Source organism: Desmodus rotundus, chromosome 3 (assembly GCF_022682495.2).
Source record: "Desmodus rotundus isolate HL8 chromosome 3, HLdesRot8A.1, whole genome shotgun sequence".
NCBI classification, from domain to species: Eukaryota; Metazoa; Chordata; class Mammalia; order Chiroptera; family Phyllostomidae; genus Desmodus; species Desmodus rotundus.
Window position 1 is genome coordinate 163,483,739 of NC_071389.1, and position 22,916 is coordinate 163,506,654.

General features: G+C 40.2%; 1 protein-coding gene and 2 pseudogenes across 2 annotated transcripts in view; 2 read left to right on the forward strand and 1 right to left on the reverse strand.

Moving 5' to 3' along the window:
- Positions 1-9,008, reverse strand: part of FGD4 (FYVE, RhoGEF and PH domain containing 4) — a 201,020-nt gene extending 192,012 nt beyond the window's left edge. For both annotated transcript variants that reach the window (XM_045184329.2, XM_024575654.3), the window contains exon 1: positions 8,557-9,008. In XM_045184329.2, the coding sequence (XP_045040264.2) occupies positions 8,557-8,839 (283 nt within the window). In that variant the 5' untranslated portion in view covers positions 8,840-9,008. The remainder of the gene's footprint in view (positions 1-8,556) is intronic.
- A 5,555-nt stretch (positions 9,009-14,563) lies between these two features.
- On the forward strand, positions 14,564-16,098 carry LOC112318568 (keratin, type II cytoskeletal 8 pseudogene; annotated as a pseudogene).
- A 3,476-nt stretch (positions 16,099-19,574) lies between these two features.
- LOC112318688 (U2 spliceosomal RNA) lies at positions 19,575-19,698 on the forward strand (annotated as a pseudogene).
- Positions 19,699-22,916: the final 3,218 nt, after the last annotated feature.

The following is a 22,916-nucleotide window of genomic DNA, read 5'->3' on the forward strand; positions in this document are numbered from 1 at the left end:
TGAATGGTGCAGACACAGAAGGAAAGCTGAGAACCACTGATTTTAGGATATTTACTTTGCAGGCTCCGATTACTGATCAGAAAGTGTCACATCTGACATTCCCTCTGTTGCACAGCACAGCCAATAAGTCATTTAGCCTCTCTTTGAGCATTCTCATTTATTAGAAACTCGGGGCCACCAAAGGAACCCAATTTCATTGGCCGACAGTGTTGTCAGGAAATGCTTATGTTGAAGCAAGATGTGCCGAGCTAGTTAGGGGTTCTTCTGTTTACTCAGTATTTATTGGGTCCTTGAGTAGACCTTAAGGAGTGATGGAAAGGATGACTTGAGTTAGGGACTGGTGGGGCAGGTGGAGAAGAAAAATAGGAAAGAACATCAGTGAAGAAATTGAGGTGGCTGGCCCTGGCTGGTGTGGCTCTTTGGCTGGAGCTCTGTTGTGTAACTGAAAGCATGCAGGTTCAATTCCCAGTCAGGGCATATACCTAGGCTGGGGGTTTGATCCCAGGTCTGTGTGCATATGGGAGGCAACCAATTGATGTTTCTCACTCACATCAATGTTTCTCTCTCACATTGATGTTTCTCTCTCTCCCTTCCTCTCTCTCTAAAAAAGCAATGAAAAAATATCCTCAGATGAGGATTTTTTAAAAAAAGATAAAAGAAGTCTATTTAAAAAGAAAGAAATTGAGTTGGCTGGCAAGAGTGAATGCAGAAGGATTTTTTTCCTGCAGGGGAGGAAGACAAATAGTCAGGAAAGCCAACAGAGGACTGACCTCAGGTCTTGACCAGGAGCTCTGTGGATCATGGAAAATAATCAGTTGCCACTTGAGTCAACAGGGAACCAGTGTTGAGAGGAGAGGAAACAGAGGTGGTGATAACTCAGGCTTTAGGGAAGGGTGACATCAAAGTGGGTGGAGCTCAGCACAGGAGGAAAGACTGAGGAGGCCAGTGGTGAAAGGCACTTTTGGCAGGGGCCCAGGCGGGGAGAGGGCTAGGCAGGAAGCATTTATGAAAAGGGATGGGAAGACAGGTGCCTAGAACAGCTTACATGTTGAGCAATAACTTGCACTACTGGGGTGCAACTGTAAACAACCAATCACAATCCAATAAGACGGCACTCGATTAGATACACATAAAATGCCAAAAGAAACCCAGACTGTGAAGACAGTGCCTGTGTCATTCTAACAAAAGTCCTGAAAACTTGTTATTATTTGAAAACTTCCCAAGCACTGTTCTAAGCCTTTTAAGAATATTAATTTTTTGCCCTGGTCGGGTAGCTCAGTTGATTAGAGTGTTGTTGCAACACATCAAGGTTGTGGGTTCTATCCCTGGTCAGGGCACGTACAACAATCAACAAATGAATGCATAAATAAGTGGGGCAACAAACCGATGTTTCCCTCTTTCTCTCTCTGTCTCTCCTCCTCCTCTTCCTCCCCCTCCTCTCTCTCTCAAATCAATAAATTTTTTTAAATGACCATTTAAGAAAAAAGAATATTAGCTTTTTATTCTTCTCACAACCCCACAATGTGGGTAGTATTTACATCTGTTTTATAGATAAGGAAACTGAGTAAAAAGGAACCCCAAATCACACAGATAATTACTGCAGAAGGATTGAAACCCAGCCAGTCCAACCCCAGAACCCACTCTGTAAGTCATCACAGTGTATTCTTTTCACCTTGATTTCTAGGGCCTAACACAATGCCTAGTTCACAGTAAACTTTCAAATACTTACTGAAGGGTTGAAGGGCCCATAGCTTTAGTGGGATCATAGAAGGCAATTAACTGGTTTAGGGATCTGAAGGGAGGACCTTGGCGGAGAACACTTTCCAAGCTGGTATAGATTTTCAGGTTGTGTCAGCAGGATACTGCTCCACCCAGATGCACAAGCCAGCAGACAAGGACTCCCCAGTGACCTTGAAGGCCTAAGTCAGCTGTACAGCCTTCCCCAAAATGGAAGGTAGCACAGCAGCAAAGTGTGCCTTCCTTTGAACTACCACCACTCTCATCCCTGCTCTCACACCCCACACTGCCTTGTATGTCCCAGGCTTGTTATATATAATCTCACTGACGTATTACCACCACGGTCCTCCTCACAGGCTGAGAATCCTGAAGGTCACGGCTGTTGTGTTATCATCCTTGACTCCCAATACCAATTATCATATTAAGTTACCAGTATAATAGCATTAAAGTAGCATGGGGGTTTTGGGGGGGGGGGGGGGAAGTTACATGTTAATCAACTTTCTGCAGAGGAAATGAAAATCACTTTGTTTAGAAATTTTATTTTTCTCTAGAGGGTTTTCAGTAATTACTTTTAACCAAATTTAGCTATAATTTGATAACTTCCCATACCTTATACTGCATTACATTTGAAACTGTAAGCAATAACCCCTCAGTATTCCTCAGGTGGGGCATCTTACAACTTATTTGGTTCTGCATACTGACTTTTCACCTCTTAAGTGTACTAATTAGCATAAATTTAAAAATACCTCCAAGGCTGGTAATACCTCCAAGGAATGTCAGGAGGAAGGGCTTGATTGCATCAGAAAAAGAAGTTGCGCTTTGGTGCCCTTCTGACATTTACATGTCTTACGCAGGCCCTTGAAAATAGCAAAACAGTATAGATGACCTGCAGAAGCCCAGAGAGTGGATGAGACCACTAAAGAATATGGGTGGCAGGGAATAATAGAGGCTGGAGAGAAGAGAGGAGAAAAATGGGCTAGCCAGGGGAAGAAACTTGAAGATCCAGTGAAGTAGAGATATCAGGCAATCTCAGGTAATCCAGACACCTCTCCCCCACAAAAAAAAAAAAAAAAAAAAGCTTAAAAAAGAAGCAAATGACGCTGATAAATTAAGAATAAGGGCTGGAAACAAGCTATTAAGTAATAGAGTGCTGATCTAGTGAAGGGAACGGAAAGCAGCCTAGAAATAAGTAGGGAGGAGGATAAAGAAGTGGGAACAGCAAGGAAAGTACATCCAGTAGTTTAAGGAAGAAAGCTGCTGGGCAGTAGTTCCAGAGAATATCAAAGTTTAAACTCATTTGAAGGGAAGAGAGAGGGAGGAGGAAGTAAAAGGAGGTCAACCAAGCTCACATCAGATACTCCTGTCGGATATAAATAGTGTATCACAACAAATTAAAGTCCACTTCAAGAGGGACTGGGTGGGGTTGAGAAACAAGAGCAAAGTAGAAAAGAATGTAAAAAGTACAATCAAGAATCAACCAGAAATGGGCAAAAAGTGTGCCAAAAATGTACAGAGGGCCCAGATGATGTGTTATCTGAGGGGTGACCTATATCATTCTTTGCCTTGCACCTGCAAATCCTCGGGACCAAAGGTAGAGTTTACCCATGCTTGGGAATGCACAGTGGTTTAAAAACTGGGCTGCATTCCGAATCATCTGGGGCACCTGTTAAAAATACAGCTTCTCTAATGCTACACCTGGAGTTTCTGTCTCATGTCTTGGGTGTGGCTGGGAATTTTTAATTAGCACTCCAAGCAATTCTGAAGCAGCCAGTAGGACGGCATTTGGAAACCAAGCAAGTCATCAGGATTATCTGATATACTTTTTAAAAATACAGATTCATGAGCTCCTGTCCAAACTTAGTGAATCTCACTACATTCACATCAATAAAATTAAATGCATCATGTTTGAGTCCTTTTTCAATTGACTTTCCAGAGTGCATATAAAAAAGAATTTCAGTACAACTCCCACAGGACTGAATCCAAGTAACCTGGAAGTCCAGAGCAGTGACCTTGGGCAGACCCCTAATGAATGGCTATTCATTGAAAGACAACCAACTACTCTTTAAACTGCTCTTGGAAGGAAATCCAAATTAAAAACAAAAGAAAATTCTTCCTGGTTCTTGTTCCTCTAAATCACTTTCCCATATCAAAGTCCATTTTAAAGCAGCTTCTAACAAACATTAACAACATTGATGTAATCATCGTTTTATTATAAACTTTTAATAAATTACTTTTTAGATCACTGTTTTAAATATAATATGCATTCATTCGTGTTAGAAATAATATCACCCCTAACATTGTTATTGCATTGCACTTTGCCTTTCAAAGCTCTGGGACTTCTTAAAAACCAGTGTTACAAGTATTTGAGAACTTAAGCTAGAGAGACCCGGCTCAAATCCTGCCTCTGAAACTTAGGCTAATTGTTCGACATTATAGGTTAAGAGTTTCTGAATTCTTCTCTAAATGGTGATAATACCACCTATCTTGCTGGGTTGTCATAAGAATAAAAATTGTAAGTAAAACACATCTAGTCCTGATTCAGAGCCAGCATTCAATGAATGCTAATTACTCTTACTGCTTTTATACAAATCTCCATCCCAAACTCCTCCCGACAAAGGTGAAATCAGTCCTCTAAAAGTGCTCAAGATATTGGAGTATGTGTTGAAAACCCAAGTAATCCAGCCATCGTGAGATCTGTAAAAAAATTCTACTCATGGAAAGCTCGCATGTCATAATAATGTGAAGAGTCCTCCATCACAAAATGCCCAGATGCTCAGTAAGTAACAAAAGGTATACGATTAAGTGTCCTGCCCAGATCATAAGACAAAGAAGTATCCCTAGGATAAGAGAAAAAGAAAAAAAACTACAAACCTAAACCCTACTGGCAAACTAATTTGTGAGGCCACTCCCTCCCAGGAAACTGAAGGTCTAGAAAGGGAAAGGGAGACTTGACCTTAAGCTTTTTTTTTTTTTTTGATATTTAAATTTTCTTTTATTCCATGTTTTCTTCTTTATGAATCAATTTATCTCATCTTTAACACTGCAATCTAATACTTCTGATTGAGCTTGAGGGTATAAAACACAATCAATTTATTTCTGCTTAAAATCTGTGGCAATGCTTTGATGTAAACATTCCCTATTGTTTTGATATAATTTGCATATGCTGTATGTTTAATAAGGCTGATGATTGAAAGGAAGAATACTTAGGGAGTTGGTATTACAAAGGTTGCTTATTTTCTGCTTATATTTTTTAGCATAAGTATAAAAGACCTTAAGCTTTTGAAATGGGAAAGGACTGAACCTGAAACAAAACCCCAGTGTTCCACGCAGAAGGAGCTACCCCTTGATTAAATGGAGACCTAGGGAAAAATCTGTGTTCCATAAAAGCAAACCGATGAGTAAATCTGCAGACCTACACCAAGCCTAAAGCAATTAAGGAAGACAATGGCACTGACCTTCCCTGAGAAAACCTGACCTCAAATTTACAACATCTTCAAATCAGGAAAATGCCTGGTTATTAAAAGAGTCTTTGAAGGTAGAAACAAATAAGTATTTTCTACAGAAAGGCATCTTCAGTACACAGCCCTTCTGGATTCTCATAACATTAAGGAGTAATGAAGAAAACACACGACCTTGAATAATAGCAGGAAAAAACATTCAACAGATTTTCCTCTACCCCCAAGAGCTTCAGATATTCATACTATAGAGAAGGAAAAGAGGAAGGCACAGAAATAGTTGAACTAAAAAAATGCACGAAATAAGAAAATTTCAATCCTATCCTATGTACTATCTGAAGGATATACTATTTAATATCCTTCTGAATTTCTTTTTCCATAATGGAATTATGTACTTTATGTGATGTGCAGTAAAAAGCATTGCCGTTGATGCCAGGCACACTTGAATTTGACTTCTGAATAATCAAGCACCAGTATATGATTCCAAGCAAGTGAGTAAAACTTTCTGTACCTCACTTTCATCAAACGCAAAACTGGCATAATACTATACTACCTACCTACCAAGATTGTTGTAAAATAAATTCATACACATATGTAATCATGTGTATATCACATAACAGAGTTCTTAGTGTACAAAATGCACATAATAAATAGTAGCTGTTGTGAACATTTATAGAGCATCTCTATGTGCCAGTGGTAGTCCCAGACCCTTCGGGACACAGAGATGGATAATGATTCCTTGTTAGTATACTACCTGGCATACTTGTGTGGTACCAAACAGTTACCTATATAATTGTACTTACTCCTCCCAACAGTCTTATAAAGTACTGTTATTTCCACTGTCCAGATGAGGAAACTAAGAAACTTGGTAAAGTCTTGGTCCCATTCACACAGTTAGTAATGAAAATGGGACCAGAACTTGTGTGCTATTTGACCCAAAGCCTGTCTTAATTACCTCACTCCTCTCTCTTTCCCCTAGATGAGAAGATTCACATTCAACCACATATGGAGGATGCAGTTGGTGGCCTTTCTTCTTTTTTCTTTTGACCAAAAAGCAGAGAACTCTAAAAATAGTAGGTTTCACAATCATAGAATATAATACAACACCGTTAAACTGAATTCTCTTCTAAGTTCTTGACCTCTCAGTTTTTGTTCCTTCTTTAAGAGGGAAAATAACAATTTGATGAGTATGCAATGGGTCTATCAGGGGTGTCCAACGTGTGGCCACATGCAGCCCAGGATGGCTGTGAATGTGGCCCACCACAAAATCGTAAATTTACTTAAAACATTATGAGATTTTTGTGTGTGTGATTATGTGTCACGATGTATTTAATGTGTGGCCCAAGACAACTCTTCTTCCAGTGTGGGCCAGAGATGCCAAAAGGTTGGACACCCCTGGACGTTGTGATTTTCATATGTAAATGCTTTTCTAGGCATTATAAATTGAAACTTCTCAGGAATTTAAACCTTGTGTACTTTTCGATATGGAGAGGATTCTATTTATATAATGGTGGATAGCTGGCTGAGACCGAATAGAGTGGCAGATTTGAGTCAAAGAAGGATGCACTTCCTAAAATGTTCTTACCCACCAAAGTGAATAAAGGTGTGGTCATTCAATAGTTTAAGACTACTTGTCAAAACACCTGATTATTCTCCAACAGATACTACAGGTTATACAATATTATGGTAAAAAGAAACAACTGTACCCAGGAAGTCACAGTATATTTTTCAACCCTGAAAATACTAGCAGCAAAAACTTGGGAGTTTTTGTAAACAATAGTGAGACAATGTAATGGATCAAGACAAGTTATTGCTAGGTTGTCCACTTGACTTTTGAAGTGTTCTGAATAAAAACAGAGTACCCTCTCTGTACAAGCACATCTGCCTGGAGAAATGACTTATAGACTGCCGCATCCCTACTCACTCCATCTTCCAGGAGGGCACTTTTATCTTCCGCGAAGGAAACTAAGCAGGTGATTTTAAGTAAAAGGATGTACAAAATGTGGACTTCATTTCCCTTCAAGTTGGTTAAGACATGGGGTACCTCAAACAATTGACAAATTAATTCAGAAATAACTTCAACAAAAAGCAATGCATTTTCACTTTCAAAGAAAGAAAACATTCTTCCTCTTACTTTAGAATGAATCCCCTAAATCTGGAAGAGATTTCAGAGTGTCTTTCACTGGAGTCTACATTTTGCAGATGAGGGAATTGAGACCTGAAGTGCTGTAATTCAGTTACTTGTTACATTTTTTCTCACATCACTATTTCTGGCCTTACCTATTGTGGCTATAAATTCATCATAATTGTAAGTCACCATCATATTTTTCTGCCCTATGACTATTACAGCTTCAGGACAAGAACTAGACAGAAAAATTTAAAACTTCCAATGCTGATCACTTTTCAAACCATCACAACAGCTTTACTAACTCAGAACAAAGTGAGTGAAAGTGAATTAAAGTTTCTTTTATTATTATTATTTCTGCTGTTTAAATTAAGGGTTTGCCTCATAACTCGTCTACATCAAGACATCTCTGGTTATGGCACGATAGGAGCATGATAGGAGAAAAAGAGCAAGGGGATTGTAAAGAAAAGTTTTACAAATCAAGAAAAATATCTCTGGTGTGTTCTACACAGTTTCAAGTTCACCTTGGGAGAAAGGAATGCCTTTGAAGAGCTAAGGAGATGTGGGTTTCAATAGATCATCTTGAAGATTTCTTCCAATACTAAGTAAGACTCGTTGAGAATTCAGAACTCAGAATACCACATTACTAACATCTGAATTTGTCAACACAAAAACACCAATAAGAATTACATTTCTTGATAATAGAAACATTTTCCCTTATAAGTGACTTGCATCTTTTCAGAGGGTGGGAATCAAGGGCTTTTTTTTTTTTTCCCCTCTCTCTTCGAAAGGGAAAACCGAATCACTCAGAATAGCTGGTCATAGGTCACTCCAGAGCTAGACTGTGACCGGGATGAACATCCGTCCCCCCTACTCACTAGTCCTTCACAAGGACTTGCGGAAAGCAAGAATTTAGCGAAGAAACTTAAACTTCAGTAATTAGAAAATGGGTATTATAACCAAACTTTTATTTTAAGAGAATGCCTTTACTTCCAGAATTCTCTAATAACTGACCCGCAGGCTAAGCTAGCTCAGCCCTGGGCGTGCTCCCGCCCAAGCAAGGTCCTTTGGGGGAAGGGACGAAGTTGGTGAGAGGGTAGGCGGCCCGGTGCAGTCCTCCGGGAAAACCTCCCCGCTGGCTCCCTCCGCAGCCCGCAGACCCGTCGCACCTCCGAGCACCCCGCGCGTCCCTCCCGGGGGCCAACCCTTCGCTCCCGCCGTCCCTCCCGAAGCTCTCACCTGGGGCGTCCGCGGACGGCTGGATCCTGAAGGTGTCCTTTTCGGCCCGTCCCAGGTGCAGGTGCGAGGCGGGCCTACTCCAGGGCCTGGGGGTCCCGGGCAGCAGGTAGGCGGGGTTGGACTTCCGCCGGATCGCCACCCGCCTGAAGTCGTAGCCGCCCTTGCCGCTCCCGGGGCCGGGTTCGCTCGCGGCTCCGCGCTCTCTCCCGCCCTGCGCTGCACGCGAGTGGGCGCTCGGCGGGGTCCTCACCGGCAGCCCGACCCGCGGGGTTGTCGCCTGCATGCCCACGCTAGGCGCGACTCCAGACGGCTGACTCCCGCGGCTCCTGGGCGAGGGCTTCCCCGTCCCTGCCTTCCCGGCCGCGCAGCTAGGCGCTCGGTGTCTGCGGCTCCCAGACTCACCTGACGCAGCTACCGCCGCGACCGGCCTGGGACTGCGTCCACGCCCTCCTTTCCCCTCCGATCGGCCCCGGGGCGGGACTGGGACCGCGCAGGGCTCCGGGTGTCGGCGAAGCCAGGGAGGCCGCCGCCCACTCTTCGGGCCGGGAAAGGTGCCAAGGCCTGGCGGTGCCTAGTGGAGCGCCCCGGCCCCGCCCCGCCCCGCCCCGCGCTCGCTCATTGGCCGAGGGGAACGGCGCGGCGCACACCTGCCACCGCACACCTGGAGCGCTGGGACTGTCACTGGAGTTGGGGGATAATTACAGCTGCTTTTGACTCTGCCCGATGGCTCGCTTATCCTCACAGATCCACTTAACAAAGGTCTAACTCGTGTCTCAAGCTGCTGAACTGAGCCCCTGATAAGAATCTTACTTTTGTCGTAGAGCCAAGCAGTGAGTTAAGTACCGGTAATATTTCAGATAAGGAAACCAAAATGCAGAAGCGACAGTAGGTCACAGAGCGTTGCAGAGGAGCTAGAATGCTTACCCAGTCTCTGCACCAAGGTCAGTCCTAGTCTAACCAAATCAAATCATCTCGCCAAGAGCACGAGGCCAGAGACCGCTGAAGACGTGCGTGTGTGTGTGTGTGTGTGTGTGTGTGTGTGTGTGTGTGTGTGTGTGGAAGTAAAAGGGAAGAGGTGCGGTTAACAACCCACGGGGTCCAGAAAAGTGGCAGACCCTCCATCACCATGCACTTTCAGGACTATATTAGTAATGCACTTCACAGTCCTTTGTTGTTGTTTTAATTTTTTTCAGTCCTTGCCCGAGGACATGCCCACAGATATTAGAGAGAGAGGAAGAGAGAAACATTGATAGGTCGCCTCCCGTGCGCACCCTGATCGAAATTGAACCCACAACCTAGGTATGTGCCCTGACAGGAATCAAACCCACAACCCTTTGATGTACCAGGCGACGCTCCAACCAACTGAGCCACCCGGCCAGAGCTAGAGTTCTTCTAATTTGTCAAGTAATTTTCTTTAATATCAGTGAAATACCAACTAGAAGAAAATACATTTTACATTGTTTTGCTTACCTGCATTTTAAAATTCACAACTCTTTCTAATAACGGAGAGGCTGTGTTTGTTCCAGAACTACAGTGCTAGGAGGGGACAGAGCCACAGCCCAAACAAGTACCTAAAGTCAAGCAGCAAGAGTTCCCCAGACAGCACTTCCACCTTGGAAGCCACCCCACATTTCTTCAAATGGTCATTTACCCAGGTGACATCTCCTTCACCTCCCTGAAGTGTGGAGCCCATAAGCCAATCCTCCCCAAGGAACTTCTTAGAGGGCAGTGCAACAGTGTCAGTCTCCTTGGCTGCTACTCCATTAAATAGACCCCTGAGGACATGGAACTATCATCCCAATATTTAATCCAAAGTTTCAAACTCAGTTAAAAGGAGCTTTTACTCCCTTCAGATTTATAATCCTTGTATCACTGCATTGCATCTAATTATAGTTTCTCTTTCTGTGTAACTGTGGTGTTCTCTACTGTGCCATATAAATGGAAATGATTTAAACAAGTAGTTTCAAATATAACTTAATATTGAAAGGGGGTTAGTCTCATATACATAACTATTATAATTTAAATACAAGATTTAAAATGAGGTGTCACCTGAAACTGTCATGGCACAGGTTCGGCCTTGTACTTAAATTGACCAGTTTTGCTCTTTCAAATGAAGTGGTCAGTCAGTATATTTTTAAAATTATCTGGAAACTAGAAAGAAACCAGTTACTTTTTAAAGCACACAGTCCCTGGCATTATGGAACCCATGGTTCCATGAGATTAGGAGAGGCACACCCAACTTGAACCTGGCCTGCCAGGAGAAGATTCCTAGAAGTCAAAATGAAGAGAGACTCAAAAGATGAATAGATGGCCTGGTGGAGGTGATAAAGAGTTATCCTAGTAGATGAACAGGACATACAAGTAAGGAGGGGAGAGGGGAGGAAAGAGAGAGAGAGACACACACACAGCTGCACTTACAGGGCATGGGAATTGAGAAATGAGGCTGGAGAAAGAGTCAAGTCAGATCATTAAAGATCATGTACAATGTGGTAAAGAGTTAGGACTTCACTCTGATGACAAAGAAATTATTTTTAAGCAAGAAGTGATGTTGTCAGGTTTGCATTTTAGCAATCACCTTAGCTGTCCACATCCCTTATTTTTAGGCCATTAGATTAAAAAAAAAAAAACCTGATCAACTCTGAAATGTTTCATCTCAAAGGATATGCCACTTTGATGACTGACTGAACAAATAAATGAATGAAATATTTGAGAAATTTACTTAAATCAGGTATAAAAAGTAAGTTTTAGAAAACTCTATTCCCATGAAATAGATCTTCTCATCTTTCTGCTACCTACATCATGTTTTGTTTTTTTAGTTTAGTTTTTGTTGTAATGGTTTTGTTATGGTTTGTTTTGTTACACGTGTAATACATAAATGCTGCTCAACTATCTCACTGGTTTACCAGGACAATAAGAGAAGAGAATATCAGAATGTAATTTTACATTATTAATTACCTCTTTCCTGACCAGGAAACACAAAGATGAACAGGTACTCAAGCTTTCCAGATGTTATTAACTATGTTGGTTATTTAATTAGCAATAGGTATTGATGTATTAAGACCACCACATGCTTTCCACGGACCGTTCAGTGCTATGAAACAGTAACCTGAAAACTGAGAAGGCCCAGGATGTAAAGAGAAATTTATTAGCTCCAGGGGCTGCATTTATGGGTTATCGGAATTCTCAAGCATATATACTCTACTTCATAAAATGTAAGATGCCATCACTTGTTAGAAGCACTAAGAAAGAATGAAATTCTGCCAGTTAAATCATGACAAAATGTTTTAGTAATTATTCGGGAAGCTTGCCACTGTAAATGTCTTTTGTCTATTCTGAGGAATTTAGCAATTTCTCCTGCCTCCATTATATTGCTTGGTATGTAGTGGAGAATTGTTTAGCTTATCTGAAGAAATAATACAGCTTTTTGTACTTATAGTTACCTTCTTTTCTTAAGGCCATTAAAATGCTTGCATCTTTTTTGCAAGTAAATATGTAAATACAGTCATACCTCCAACAAGTATTTGCTAATACCACATTTGCATCCATAACTAATGTTAGTAATATATTTGTACTGATTGCTCTATTTTTGTGCTTTTCATTGTGTTTAAAATGTCTCCAAAGAGAGTTCAGTGTAAAGTGGAATTAAAACAAAATATAACTTTGACATTTTTGTTTTAATTCCACTTTATAAACTCTCTTTGGAGATACTTTAAATAGACTGAAACCCACCACACGCAGATCTACAATGTAATGCAACCCACAGCCAACATCATACTCATGGGCAAAAACTAAAAGCTGTTCTCTTCAGATCAGAGCAGCACAGGGATGTCCGCTTTCACCTCTCTTATTCAACGTAGTACTGGAAGTCCTAGCCACCGTAGTCAGACAGAAAGAAGAAATAAAAGGCATCCTAATTGGAAAGGAAGAAGTAAAACTGTAATTATTTGCAGATGACATGATATTGTACATAGGGAACCCTAAAGATGCCACCCAAAAACTACTAGAACTGATTAATGAATTCAGGAAAATAGCAGGATACAAAATAAATATCCAAAAGTCAGTTGCATTTTTATACACCAATACTGATCTACCAGAAAGGGAAACTAAAAAAAAACAATACCATGTACAATTGCACTAAAAAAAATACCTAGGAATAAATTTAATTGGAGATGTAAAAGACCTATACTCAAAAAATGATGACACTGAAGAAAGAAATTGAAGAAGATACAAATAAGTGGAAGCATATGCCATGTTCATGGACAGGAAGAATTAACATCATTAAAATGTCATCCTACCCAAAGCAATCTACAGATTCAACACAATTTCTATCAAGATACCAACAGTGTGTTTCACAGAACTAGAACAAATCTTTTAAAAATTTATATCAAACCACAAAGACCCAAAATAGCCACAGCAATCTTGAGAAAGAAGAACAGTTGGAGGAATCACACTACCTGTTGTCAAACTATACTACAAAGCCATAGTAACCAAAATAGCCTAGTAAAAACTGACATATAGATCAATGAAACAGAACAGAGAGCCTGGAAATAAACCCATGCCTTTATAGTTAATTAATATTTCACAACAAAGGCAGATACATACAATGGAATAAAGATAGCCTATTCAATAAATGGGGTTGGGCATATTGGGCAGATATTCCCTATGCAAAATAAAAATGAAACTAGAGCACCTTCTTACACCACACGCAAGAATGAACTCAAAATGGATTAAAGACTTAAATGTTAAACTCGAAATCATAAAAACCCTAGAAGAAAGCATAGGCAGTAAAATCTTGGACATTCATTGCATCAGTATTTTTTCTGATATATCTGCTTGGGTGAGGGAAACAAAAGAAAAAAACAAATAGGACTATATCAAACTAAAACAATTTTTCACAGCAAAGGAAATCATCAACAAACTGAAAAGACAACCCACTAAATGGGACAACATGTTCACTGATACATCTGATAGGGGTTAATATCCCAAATTTACAAAGAACTTACAAAGTCAACACCAAAAAATATAATCCAATTAAAAAATGGGCAAAGGACCTAAACAGACACTTCTCCAAAGAAGGCATACCATGACCAATAGACATAGGAAAAATGCTCAGTATCACTAATTATCAGAAAAGTGCAAATGAAAACCACAATGACTTTTTACCTCACACCTATCAAAATGGCTATCATCAATAAATCAACAAACAACAAGTGTTGACAAGGATGTGGAGAAAAGGGAACTCTCGTGAACTGTTGGTAGGAATGCAGACTGGTGCAGCCATTGTGGAAAGCAGTATGGAATTACCTCAAAAAATTAAAAATGGATCTGCCTAAGACCCAGTGATTCCACTTCTGAGAATATATCCAAAGAAACCCAAAACATTGATTCAAACAAATATATGTACCTCTATATTTATTGTAGTGTTATTGACAATAGCCAAGATTTGGAAGCATCCCAAGTGTCTATCAGTAGGTACCTGGATAAAAATATCTGTAGTACATTTACACAATGGAATACTACTCTGCCATAGAAAAGAAGGAAATCTTAACTTTTAAGACAGCATGGGTGGACTTGGAGAGTATTATGCTAAGTGAAAGAAGCCAGTCAGAGAAAGACCAGTCTATCTGATTTCACCTATATTTGGAAACTAATAAACAAAGTAAATTCACAAACAAAATAGACTTGGACTCATAACACACAGAGATCAGACTTATACCTATCAGGGGGGTGGGGGTTTGGGGATCTGGGTGAAAAAGATGAAAGGATTAAGCAAAAAGCACAAATTCATAGACACAGGCATCAGTATGGTGATTGCCAGAGGGAAAAAGGGTGAGGGGGTCAGAGTTGAATAGTTGAGAGACAGAGACCAGGTTGACGGCAAATCTGAAAAAAATTTACTAATTGGTCCTTTACAGAGAAAGTCTGTTGACCACTGATATAGATAAAAATAAGAGCCTTATATAAAAGTTTTATTTGAGGCAGCTTTTTGTCTCCTTCTTGAATCTCTGTCTGGTTTGGCCTCCTCGCCTCCACCCTAGCCTCCACCATGTCTGTAAGGATGACCCAGAGGTCCTTCAAGGTGTCCACCTCTGGCCCCGGGGCCTTCAGCAGCCGCTCGTTCTCAAGTGGGCCCAGCATCAGCTCCTCGGCCTTTTTTCGGGTGAGCAGCAGCTCCAGGCTTGGCCTGGGCACCAGCATGAATCTGGCTGTGGGTTGCAGTGGAGGTGGGAGCATGGGGACCATCAAAGCCGTCCAAGTGAACCAGAGCCTGCTGAGCCCTGTGAAGTGAGAGGTGGACCCCAACATCCAGGCCGTGTGCAGCCAGGAGAAGGAGCAGATCAAGAGCCTCAACAAGAAGTTTGCTTCCTTCATCAATAAGGCGTGGAGCCTGGACCAGCAGAATAACATTGTGGAGAACAAGTGGAGTCCCCTGCAGCAGCAGCAGATGACTCACAGTAACATGGACAATATGTTCGAGGCCTACGGCAACAACCTTCAGCGGCAGCTGGAAACACTGGCCCAGGAGAAGCTCACACTGGAGGCGGAGTTTGGCAACATGCAGGGGTGGTGGAGGACTTGAAGAATAAGTATGAGGAGAGATCAACAAGTGCACGGAGATGGAGAATGAATCTGTCCTCATCAAGCAGGATGTGGATGAATTTTACATGAACAAGATAGAGCTGCAGTCCTGCCTGGAAGGGCTGACTGATGAGATCAACATCTACAGGCAGCTGTATGATGAAGAGATTTGTGAGCTGCAGTCCCAGATCTCTGACATGTCCATGGTGCTGTCCATGGACAACAGCCACTCCCTGGACCTGGACAGCATCATAGCCAAGGTCCAGGCCCAGTATGAGGAGATCACCAACCGCAGCCAGGCTGAGGCTGAGGCCATCTACAAGATCAAGTATGAGGAGCTGCAGGCATTGGCTGGGAAGCACGGGGATGACCTGCGTCACACAAAGACGGAGATTTCTGAGACTAACCGGAACATCAGCAGAATCCGGGCTGAGATCGATGGGCTCAAAGGCCAGAGGCCTTCCCTGGAGGCTGCCATCAAGGATGCTGCGCAGCATGGTGAGCTGCCATCAAGGATGCTCAGGCCAAGGTGTTTGAGCTGGAAGCCACTCTGAGAGCTGCCAAGCAGGACATGGCCCAGCAGCTGCGTGAGTACCAGGAGATCATGAACATCAAGCTGGCCCTGGACGTGGAGATTGCCACCTACCACAAACTGCTGGAGGGTGAGGAGAGCCGGCTGGAGTCTGGGATGCAGAACACGAGTATCCATACCAAGACCACCAGCGGCTACTCAGGTGGGCTGAGCCCGGCTTACGGGAACTTCAATTCCAGGCCAGCCTGGGCTCTGGCAGGAGCTCTGGCTCCTTCAGCCACACCAGCACCGGCTCCTCCAAGACAGTGGTTGTGAAGAAGATTGAGACCCACGATGGGAAGCTGGTGTCTGAGTCATCTGATGTCCTGTCCAAGGGAATGGCTACTGCTGTCCCTCCTGTCCTCCAAGCCCTCAGGAAAGGAGCTCTGTAGGAGAGAGGAAGGCACAGGAGACCCACCTGAGGTGCAGCCCCAGTCCTTAGCTCACCCTTGGGGTGGGGGCGTTTACTACCTGGGGCACTACTTCTTACCCATGCCCCCAACTAAAAGCCAAATCAAGTGGGGTTTTTTTTCTCTCCCAGAATAAAAGCCTCAGCTGGCTCTGCCAAAAAAAAAAAATGTTTTATTTGATTTTGAAAAATTATTAAAACTATGATCAAAAACTTATAGCTCTGATTTATTATGCCTTTGTACATTCCACATCAATGTCAACAGAAGGTGACACACTGAAGCTACAAGACTGGAGCCAATCTGTAACTGAGAATTCACCTTCTCCAATGACACCATCGCTTTATTACAAAGTTCACAAATCTCTAGGCACTTGCAGTAGCCCACGTAGCTCCGCATGTTCATAACAGCCCTGACATTGCTCGTGAAGAAGAGACAAACTACAGACTGAAGTCAGTGATATTATTTATGCAATCCCTCAAACGGAGGTTTTTTTCCAAAGTAAACACAGATAGATATCCATGTATTTTCATGAGAATACTGGCAGTAAAAATATTCTTTAAGGCAGGAAATAAACATTTTCATCCTAACATTTTCAACTGGTCATGAGAAAATAGACTACTAATTTTTGAGTCTCCAAAGAACAAACCAGAAACTTTGTGGAATATACCACTTTCTACCATATACTATCTATAATTATGTATATCTTTGTCTGATTTTCTTTTCTAGATTGTAAGTTTCGAGTGGCAGTCTAATTCACGTTTGTATCCTGTGTCATCTTCTACAGTAGTTTTCACACCGTAAAATACTCATTGAAATTGAAGAAAAATGCAGAAAAGAAAAATCTTCATGACCATTAACAGTATTCCTCCTGAAGAAATGGATCCTAAGTAAAATAGTCAGAAATTTAGATGACAATTTCTGTATAAAGATTTTAATGGCATCTTTCTTTGTAATAGCAAAAGCATGGAAGCAATTTATTTCAATAATAAAAGTCTTTTCTTTTTTAAAAAGAATAATTTATCCATGCCGTGGAATATTATGCCAGCCTTAAAAATAATGTTGGTGAAAAAATTTAATAACCTATAAAAATACTCACCATAAAACATTTAGGAAAAAATGCAGGATTCAGAATTGTATGTTCAACCCTGACTGGTGTGACTCATTGGGTTGGGTGTCATCCCACAAACTGAAAAGTCGCCAGTTCAATTCTGAGTCAGGGCACAAGTGTGGGTTGCGGGCCCTGGATGGGGCATGCGAGAGGTGGCTTATCGATGTCTCTCTCAAACGTTGATGTTTCTCTTTCTTTTTCCCTCTCTTCCCCTCTCTCTAAAAATAAATGAAATCTTCTTTTAAAAAAAGAATATTTAGTATGATTCAAGGGAAGTCACCAAAATGTTAACAGCAGTTTTCACTGAGAGATAAGAGTATAGATAAATGGAATTTTCTTTCTACTTTTACACATCTTCTAAATTTACTGCAATACACATGTGCTATTTTATTAGTACAAAAAGAAAAAAACATTTGGGAAATAAATGAATGCCATGGGCAGAACCTCGTCTGTGACCAATCTGAATGTCTTTATTCTGAACTGAACGGGTCTCTCCCAGACTTCCTGGCTGTGAAGGAAAGATGTAACTCCTGTCCAAGGACAAAGAGTAGCTCTGCCAGGATCAAGTATAATGAGCAATACTGGGCTGTGAATAGGATCTTGAACTTCAAAAGCTCACTCTGCCTCTGTAACCTTCCTGGTGTGGACAATTATCACCTTGTTTTTTTGCTGATCTAGAAGATGCTTAAGAACACAATCAGTTCCTGAATAATTTGTTCAATAACTCAGGCAGTTTAATAGACACAGTCATAGGCTCTCTGTGCTTATTCTCCAACTTGTATCATAGTATAGATGTACTTGGGTACATATTATAACTATATTATTATATATTGTATTCACATGTCCTAAATGATGGGCCTGCTCTAGAGTTATCAGTATTATTCACTATTGAGCTGCAAGCACCAGAATGCCATTACTTCCACCTTCCACACCTCTTCCAGTTTTTCGTTTGCTAGTTGGTATATACTTTTAATCAACTGGTTGATCTTACAGGAATTTTGGGAATTCCACTGATGTATGTAGTATGTGGTCAATAAATGTTGATCTACGAACTGCCCCACGGGTTTCTGTAGTAACTAAATTGTTTATAAGAAAACACTGCAGTTTTAATAGTGATATGTAAAGTTATTACCAAGAGAACAGGAAGAACAGATTGATGTCTACATGTTGAAATCACTGGAACTCATTGAGTTATTCCATTTCCCAGATCTGATTTCACTTTCAATGTTCTAATGAATAATACTAAGCAATAACATATCCTTTAAATGTTATGCATATGTCCTTAAATATGTATAGAAACTATACAAGAATGTGCATGATATATACAAATGTGGACTTTGTTATATTCCACATCCAATAAGAATGTGTTTCCAAGGAGTATTTCTGAAAAATCTTGTTTGCCCCACCAATCACTAGAGGTGGAAATCCAATAGTATTACAGATAACAGTAGGCTGCCATCGTCCAGTCCAAAGAACAGCCGTGTTCCAGAAAAGCACGACTTTAAAGGACAGCCTTTGACTGGGTTGGTGTGTATAATTAAAATCACATTATCATAATTATACCCGAATTCAAGCCAGCTTTATTTTTGCATCTGCTGGAAAGAAGTGACATTAAAGAACCCCTGAACGGAGATAATTAGACTTTTAACAGGTAATATTTTCATCAGTTCAATTTTATTTTCATCTTTGCTTGATATTAAGTATGCATACTTACCTAGGCAGGTAATTTGATGAAGCTCTTTCCACATTACAGATATTTAGTAACATGGCCTTCATTTTCTAATAGATTCATTTACCCAGGATTAGGACAACTATTCATGAGACTAAAAAAAAGGCAGAGTTTTAGATATATATTACTTTCTGTCAATTCTACTGAAATAGCAAAGCTTGAAGTCAGATTCTATGCACATCTTAAGAAAAATGGTTATGCTCAGCAGCAAGCTAATGTAAAGCTTAGCAATGTGATATGTTTCTTACCTTTGTATTAGGAAGAAAGTTTGTGAGCATACATTTAAAGGAAGGAGAGCTGGAATCGAGGACTAGAAGAAAATATAGCTTAACTTCTAACTATATAGAGGGTGGAGCAAAAGTATTACTTTCCATATGAACAACTGTAAACCCACTTTTGTTTCACCCTGTATTGAAAAACAAGATTATGAGTTACTTTAAAAATTATTTATACAATTCCAAGTTCATTAGAATTGACAGCTCTCCATTAAAACTATTGAATACAATTATTGGACTAAAATTTTCATTAGCGAAGTATAAATGGGCATGTCCTAAAGCTCCAAGAAAGCATGATATCTATTTATAAAATAAATGCTGGAATTTTTAAAGCAATATTGACATGACTGCTTCTCTGTCTTTTGGCTAAGATCAAGTGTAGGATCTGTTCTTATCAGTTTAAAGCAATATTGACATGAAATAAAATATATGCAATTTTGTAATTGTTACTCCAAATTATTAGAACATTTTAAAAGACTAGTTTTTGAAAATGCTATTTCTTAATGAGAATTGCTGTTTGGTGTTGTTAGATGAATAACTTCTAAAAATTTGAACAAGTATGTAATTTAATAATTTAAAAAATTGAAGCAGTCATGACGTGAGCAGGACAATTTTCATCTTTCTTCTTTCTAATAATGCCCAGACCACTCCATTTAATCTTGTGATGCTTCTCTTCCTCCCCACCCCACCCCAGCACAATCTTTTTTCCCTGTTCTTCTCTTTTCTTTTTCCATAAGTTTCACTGTCTAATATACTGTGGCATTTACATATTTATGTTTACTTATATTTTTGTATTTTCCCTCATTGCTACATATAATACAAACTTCAAAAAGGCATGAACCTTTTTTGTTTTGTTCTCTGATGTGTCTTAATCCCCTAGAGCAATATCTGGCACAAAATATTTTCTTTTCTTTTTTTTAAAGATTTTATTTATTTATTTTTAGAGGGGGAGGGAGAAAGAGGGAGAGAAACATCAATGTGTGGTTGCCTCCCACGCGCCCCCTACTGGGGACCTGGCCCGCAACCCAGGCATGTGCCTGACTGGGAATCAAAACCTGTGACTCTGTCTACAGGCACCAGGCACTCAATCCACTGAGCTACAACAGCCAGGGCAAGATAGGTTTTCAATAAATATTTGTGAATTAATACATGTATAACTGAGTGAATGAATTTCATGCATATAGCACTCCTGTCCTAGCTACTGTGTTATTAGAAATAACATTGGCTACCTAAGGCTAAACACTGAAAGAATAGCTTTGAACATATGTTTGAAAGATCTTATGTATTTCACTTAATCTTTGCAACAACCTTGTCAGGTAGTCATTTTTATCCTCATTTTAAAAATGAGACCATTGCAGTTTGGACAGGTTAAGTACCTTTCCAAAGTCTCAGAACTATTAAGTGCCAAATTTTAAGTGCTAAAATTTGCCCAAAATTCTATGCTTTTAAAAACACTTCTGCTGACATAGGCTGCTTTAGAACAATTATTTCTCTAGAATTCATGCTCATTTTTATTTCTGACATCACTGTGAAATTCTTGAGAGCCCATATTTCTATTTTTGAATAGATAAAGGAAATATGTATTCAACCTGTTTTTGAATGAAAAAGGAAATATAAAAAGATACTCACCTACTGAGGAATATGACTCCCCCCATTCTGGGTCCCTGCCACCAATTCTTTGCTCTTTTGCAGATAACTATTTCTATAGGTTTCAAGTTATTTATCAAAAACAAAGAAAAAATACATGTTCTTATTCTCTCCTTTCCTTAAATATAGGGTGGCTTCCTATAACACGAGAGTCCATGTTTTCAGTGTCAGTGGATTTCAATATGGTGAATAATTCCTTTCTCCTTTATTTTGAAATATGTTGATATGAATAACTTATTAATCTTAGGCTAATAGCTCTTTGAAATGAGGTAAATTGTCCTGTGACATTTGACTGACATTATTAACAATTTAAAGTATAAGAAGTAGTTATGAAGGTATCAGTAGGGTTCTTAAATTAGTTTTACTTTAATATACACTAATTAAAATGTTTACTGTTGACATTTTTTAAAGATTTTATTTATTGTCTTGGCTGGTGTGGCTCAGTGGACTGAATGCCGGCCTGTGAAGCAAAGGATTGCTGGTTCGATTCCCAGTCAGGGCACATGCCTGGGTTGTGGGCCAGGTCCCCAGCTGGGGGCATGTAGAGGCAACCACACACTGATGTTTCTCTCCCTCTCTTTCTCCCTCCACTCCCTTTTCTAAAAATAAATAAATAAAATATTTTTTAAAAAGATTTTATTTATTTATTGTTGCAGAGAAGGGAAGGGAGAAAGAGAGGGAGAGGAACATCATTTGGTTGCCTCTCACTCACCCCCATCTGGGGACCTAGACTGAAACCCAGGCACGTGCCCTGACCAGGTATCAAACCAGTGACCTTCCGATTCGCAGGCTGCCATTCAATCCACTGAGCCATACCAGCCATGGCTACTGCTGGTAATTTGAAGATTTCTTTTAATGATTTTTATAATCTCTGTACAGCTTGGTACATATGTGAGAGTTTAGAAATTTTGAGTTGAAATGGCTGCATTGGAATATGGGAGTATTGCAAGATTCAACTTTATTAATTCTTTGAAGTAATAGCATTACTTCATTTATAATAATAGCATTCATTTTTCCAGATCATAAACACATTGTATTTTCATCTAAGCACAGAAACTGGGAAATCCATCCTGTTAAAAATAAAGCTCAGACTCTGGATAGCTACATTCAGTGTTGAGGTCCTAAGCCATTATTTCAGCATAGACTGGGAAACAAGGTTGGCTTCACAGGCATGCGCACCTCTGCAGTCACACAGGGCTTCTGCTCAGGACGCCCTGCTGAGTTTAACGCTCTACTGCCGCTGTCTTGAAATTCTTTTTTAAAAATTCATTTATTTATTTGTTTGTTTGTTTGTTTGATAGGGAGAGAAGAAGGAAGAGAGGGAGAGAGACATCAATTTGTCATTCCACTTACTTATGGTTGATTCTTGGTTGATTCTTTTATGTGCCCGGATGTGAGTTTGAACCCAAAACCTTGGCAAATCGAAACAACACTCTAACTGAACTGCCCAGCCAGCCCTGAAATTATTAATAATTTTTGAACAGGGAGATCCACAATTTAAATCTCACTGGGTCTCACAAATTATGTACACAGTTGCAACATTTTTTCCTATTTAACAGGGTGTCAGTAGAATGATGATTTATCTTTGCATTGCTTTCTACATTTAAATTATATTATAAATTGTGTTTACTTTTGATTCTAGCAATATTTTCCCAGTAGGATTTATCCTCCTTGATAGTTATGTTATAGATAAGTTATTCTCAGTTTCTTCTTAATGTATTTAAGTCATAGTTCATTCTTAAAATGTTTAAGGAGGAACTCTGTCAGATAATTTCATTGTATGTATTGAGAGAGAATGATAGAAATATTCACTTAATTTAGAGACGGTTTCCCCCAATTAGTTGGTATTTAGTGCTTGCTGATATTATCATAGGTGACATTAGGTTCTATAAACTCAATTCCAGATATTGTATAAGAAAAGCTACACAGCAAGGAACCCACTTCATCGAGTTCCTACAATGTACTAGTCAATGTGTGTACAACCCAAAACTAAGGAGATCCTTTCCATAGGTCCCCGTCAATTCTGGCCTCTTTCTGACCC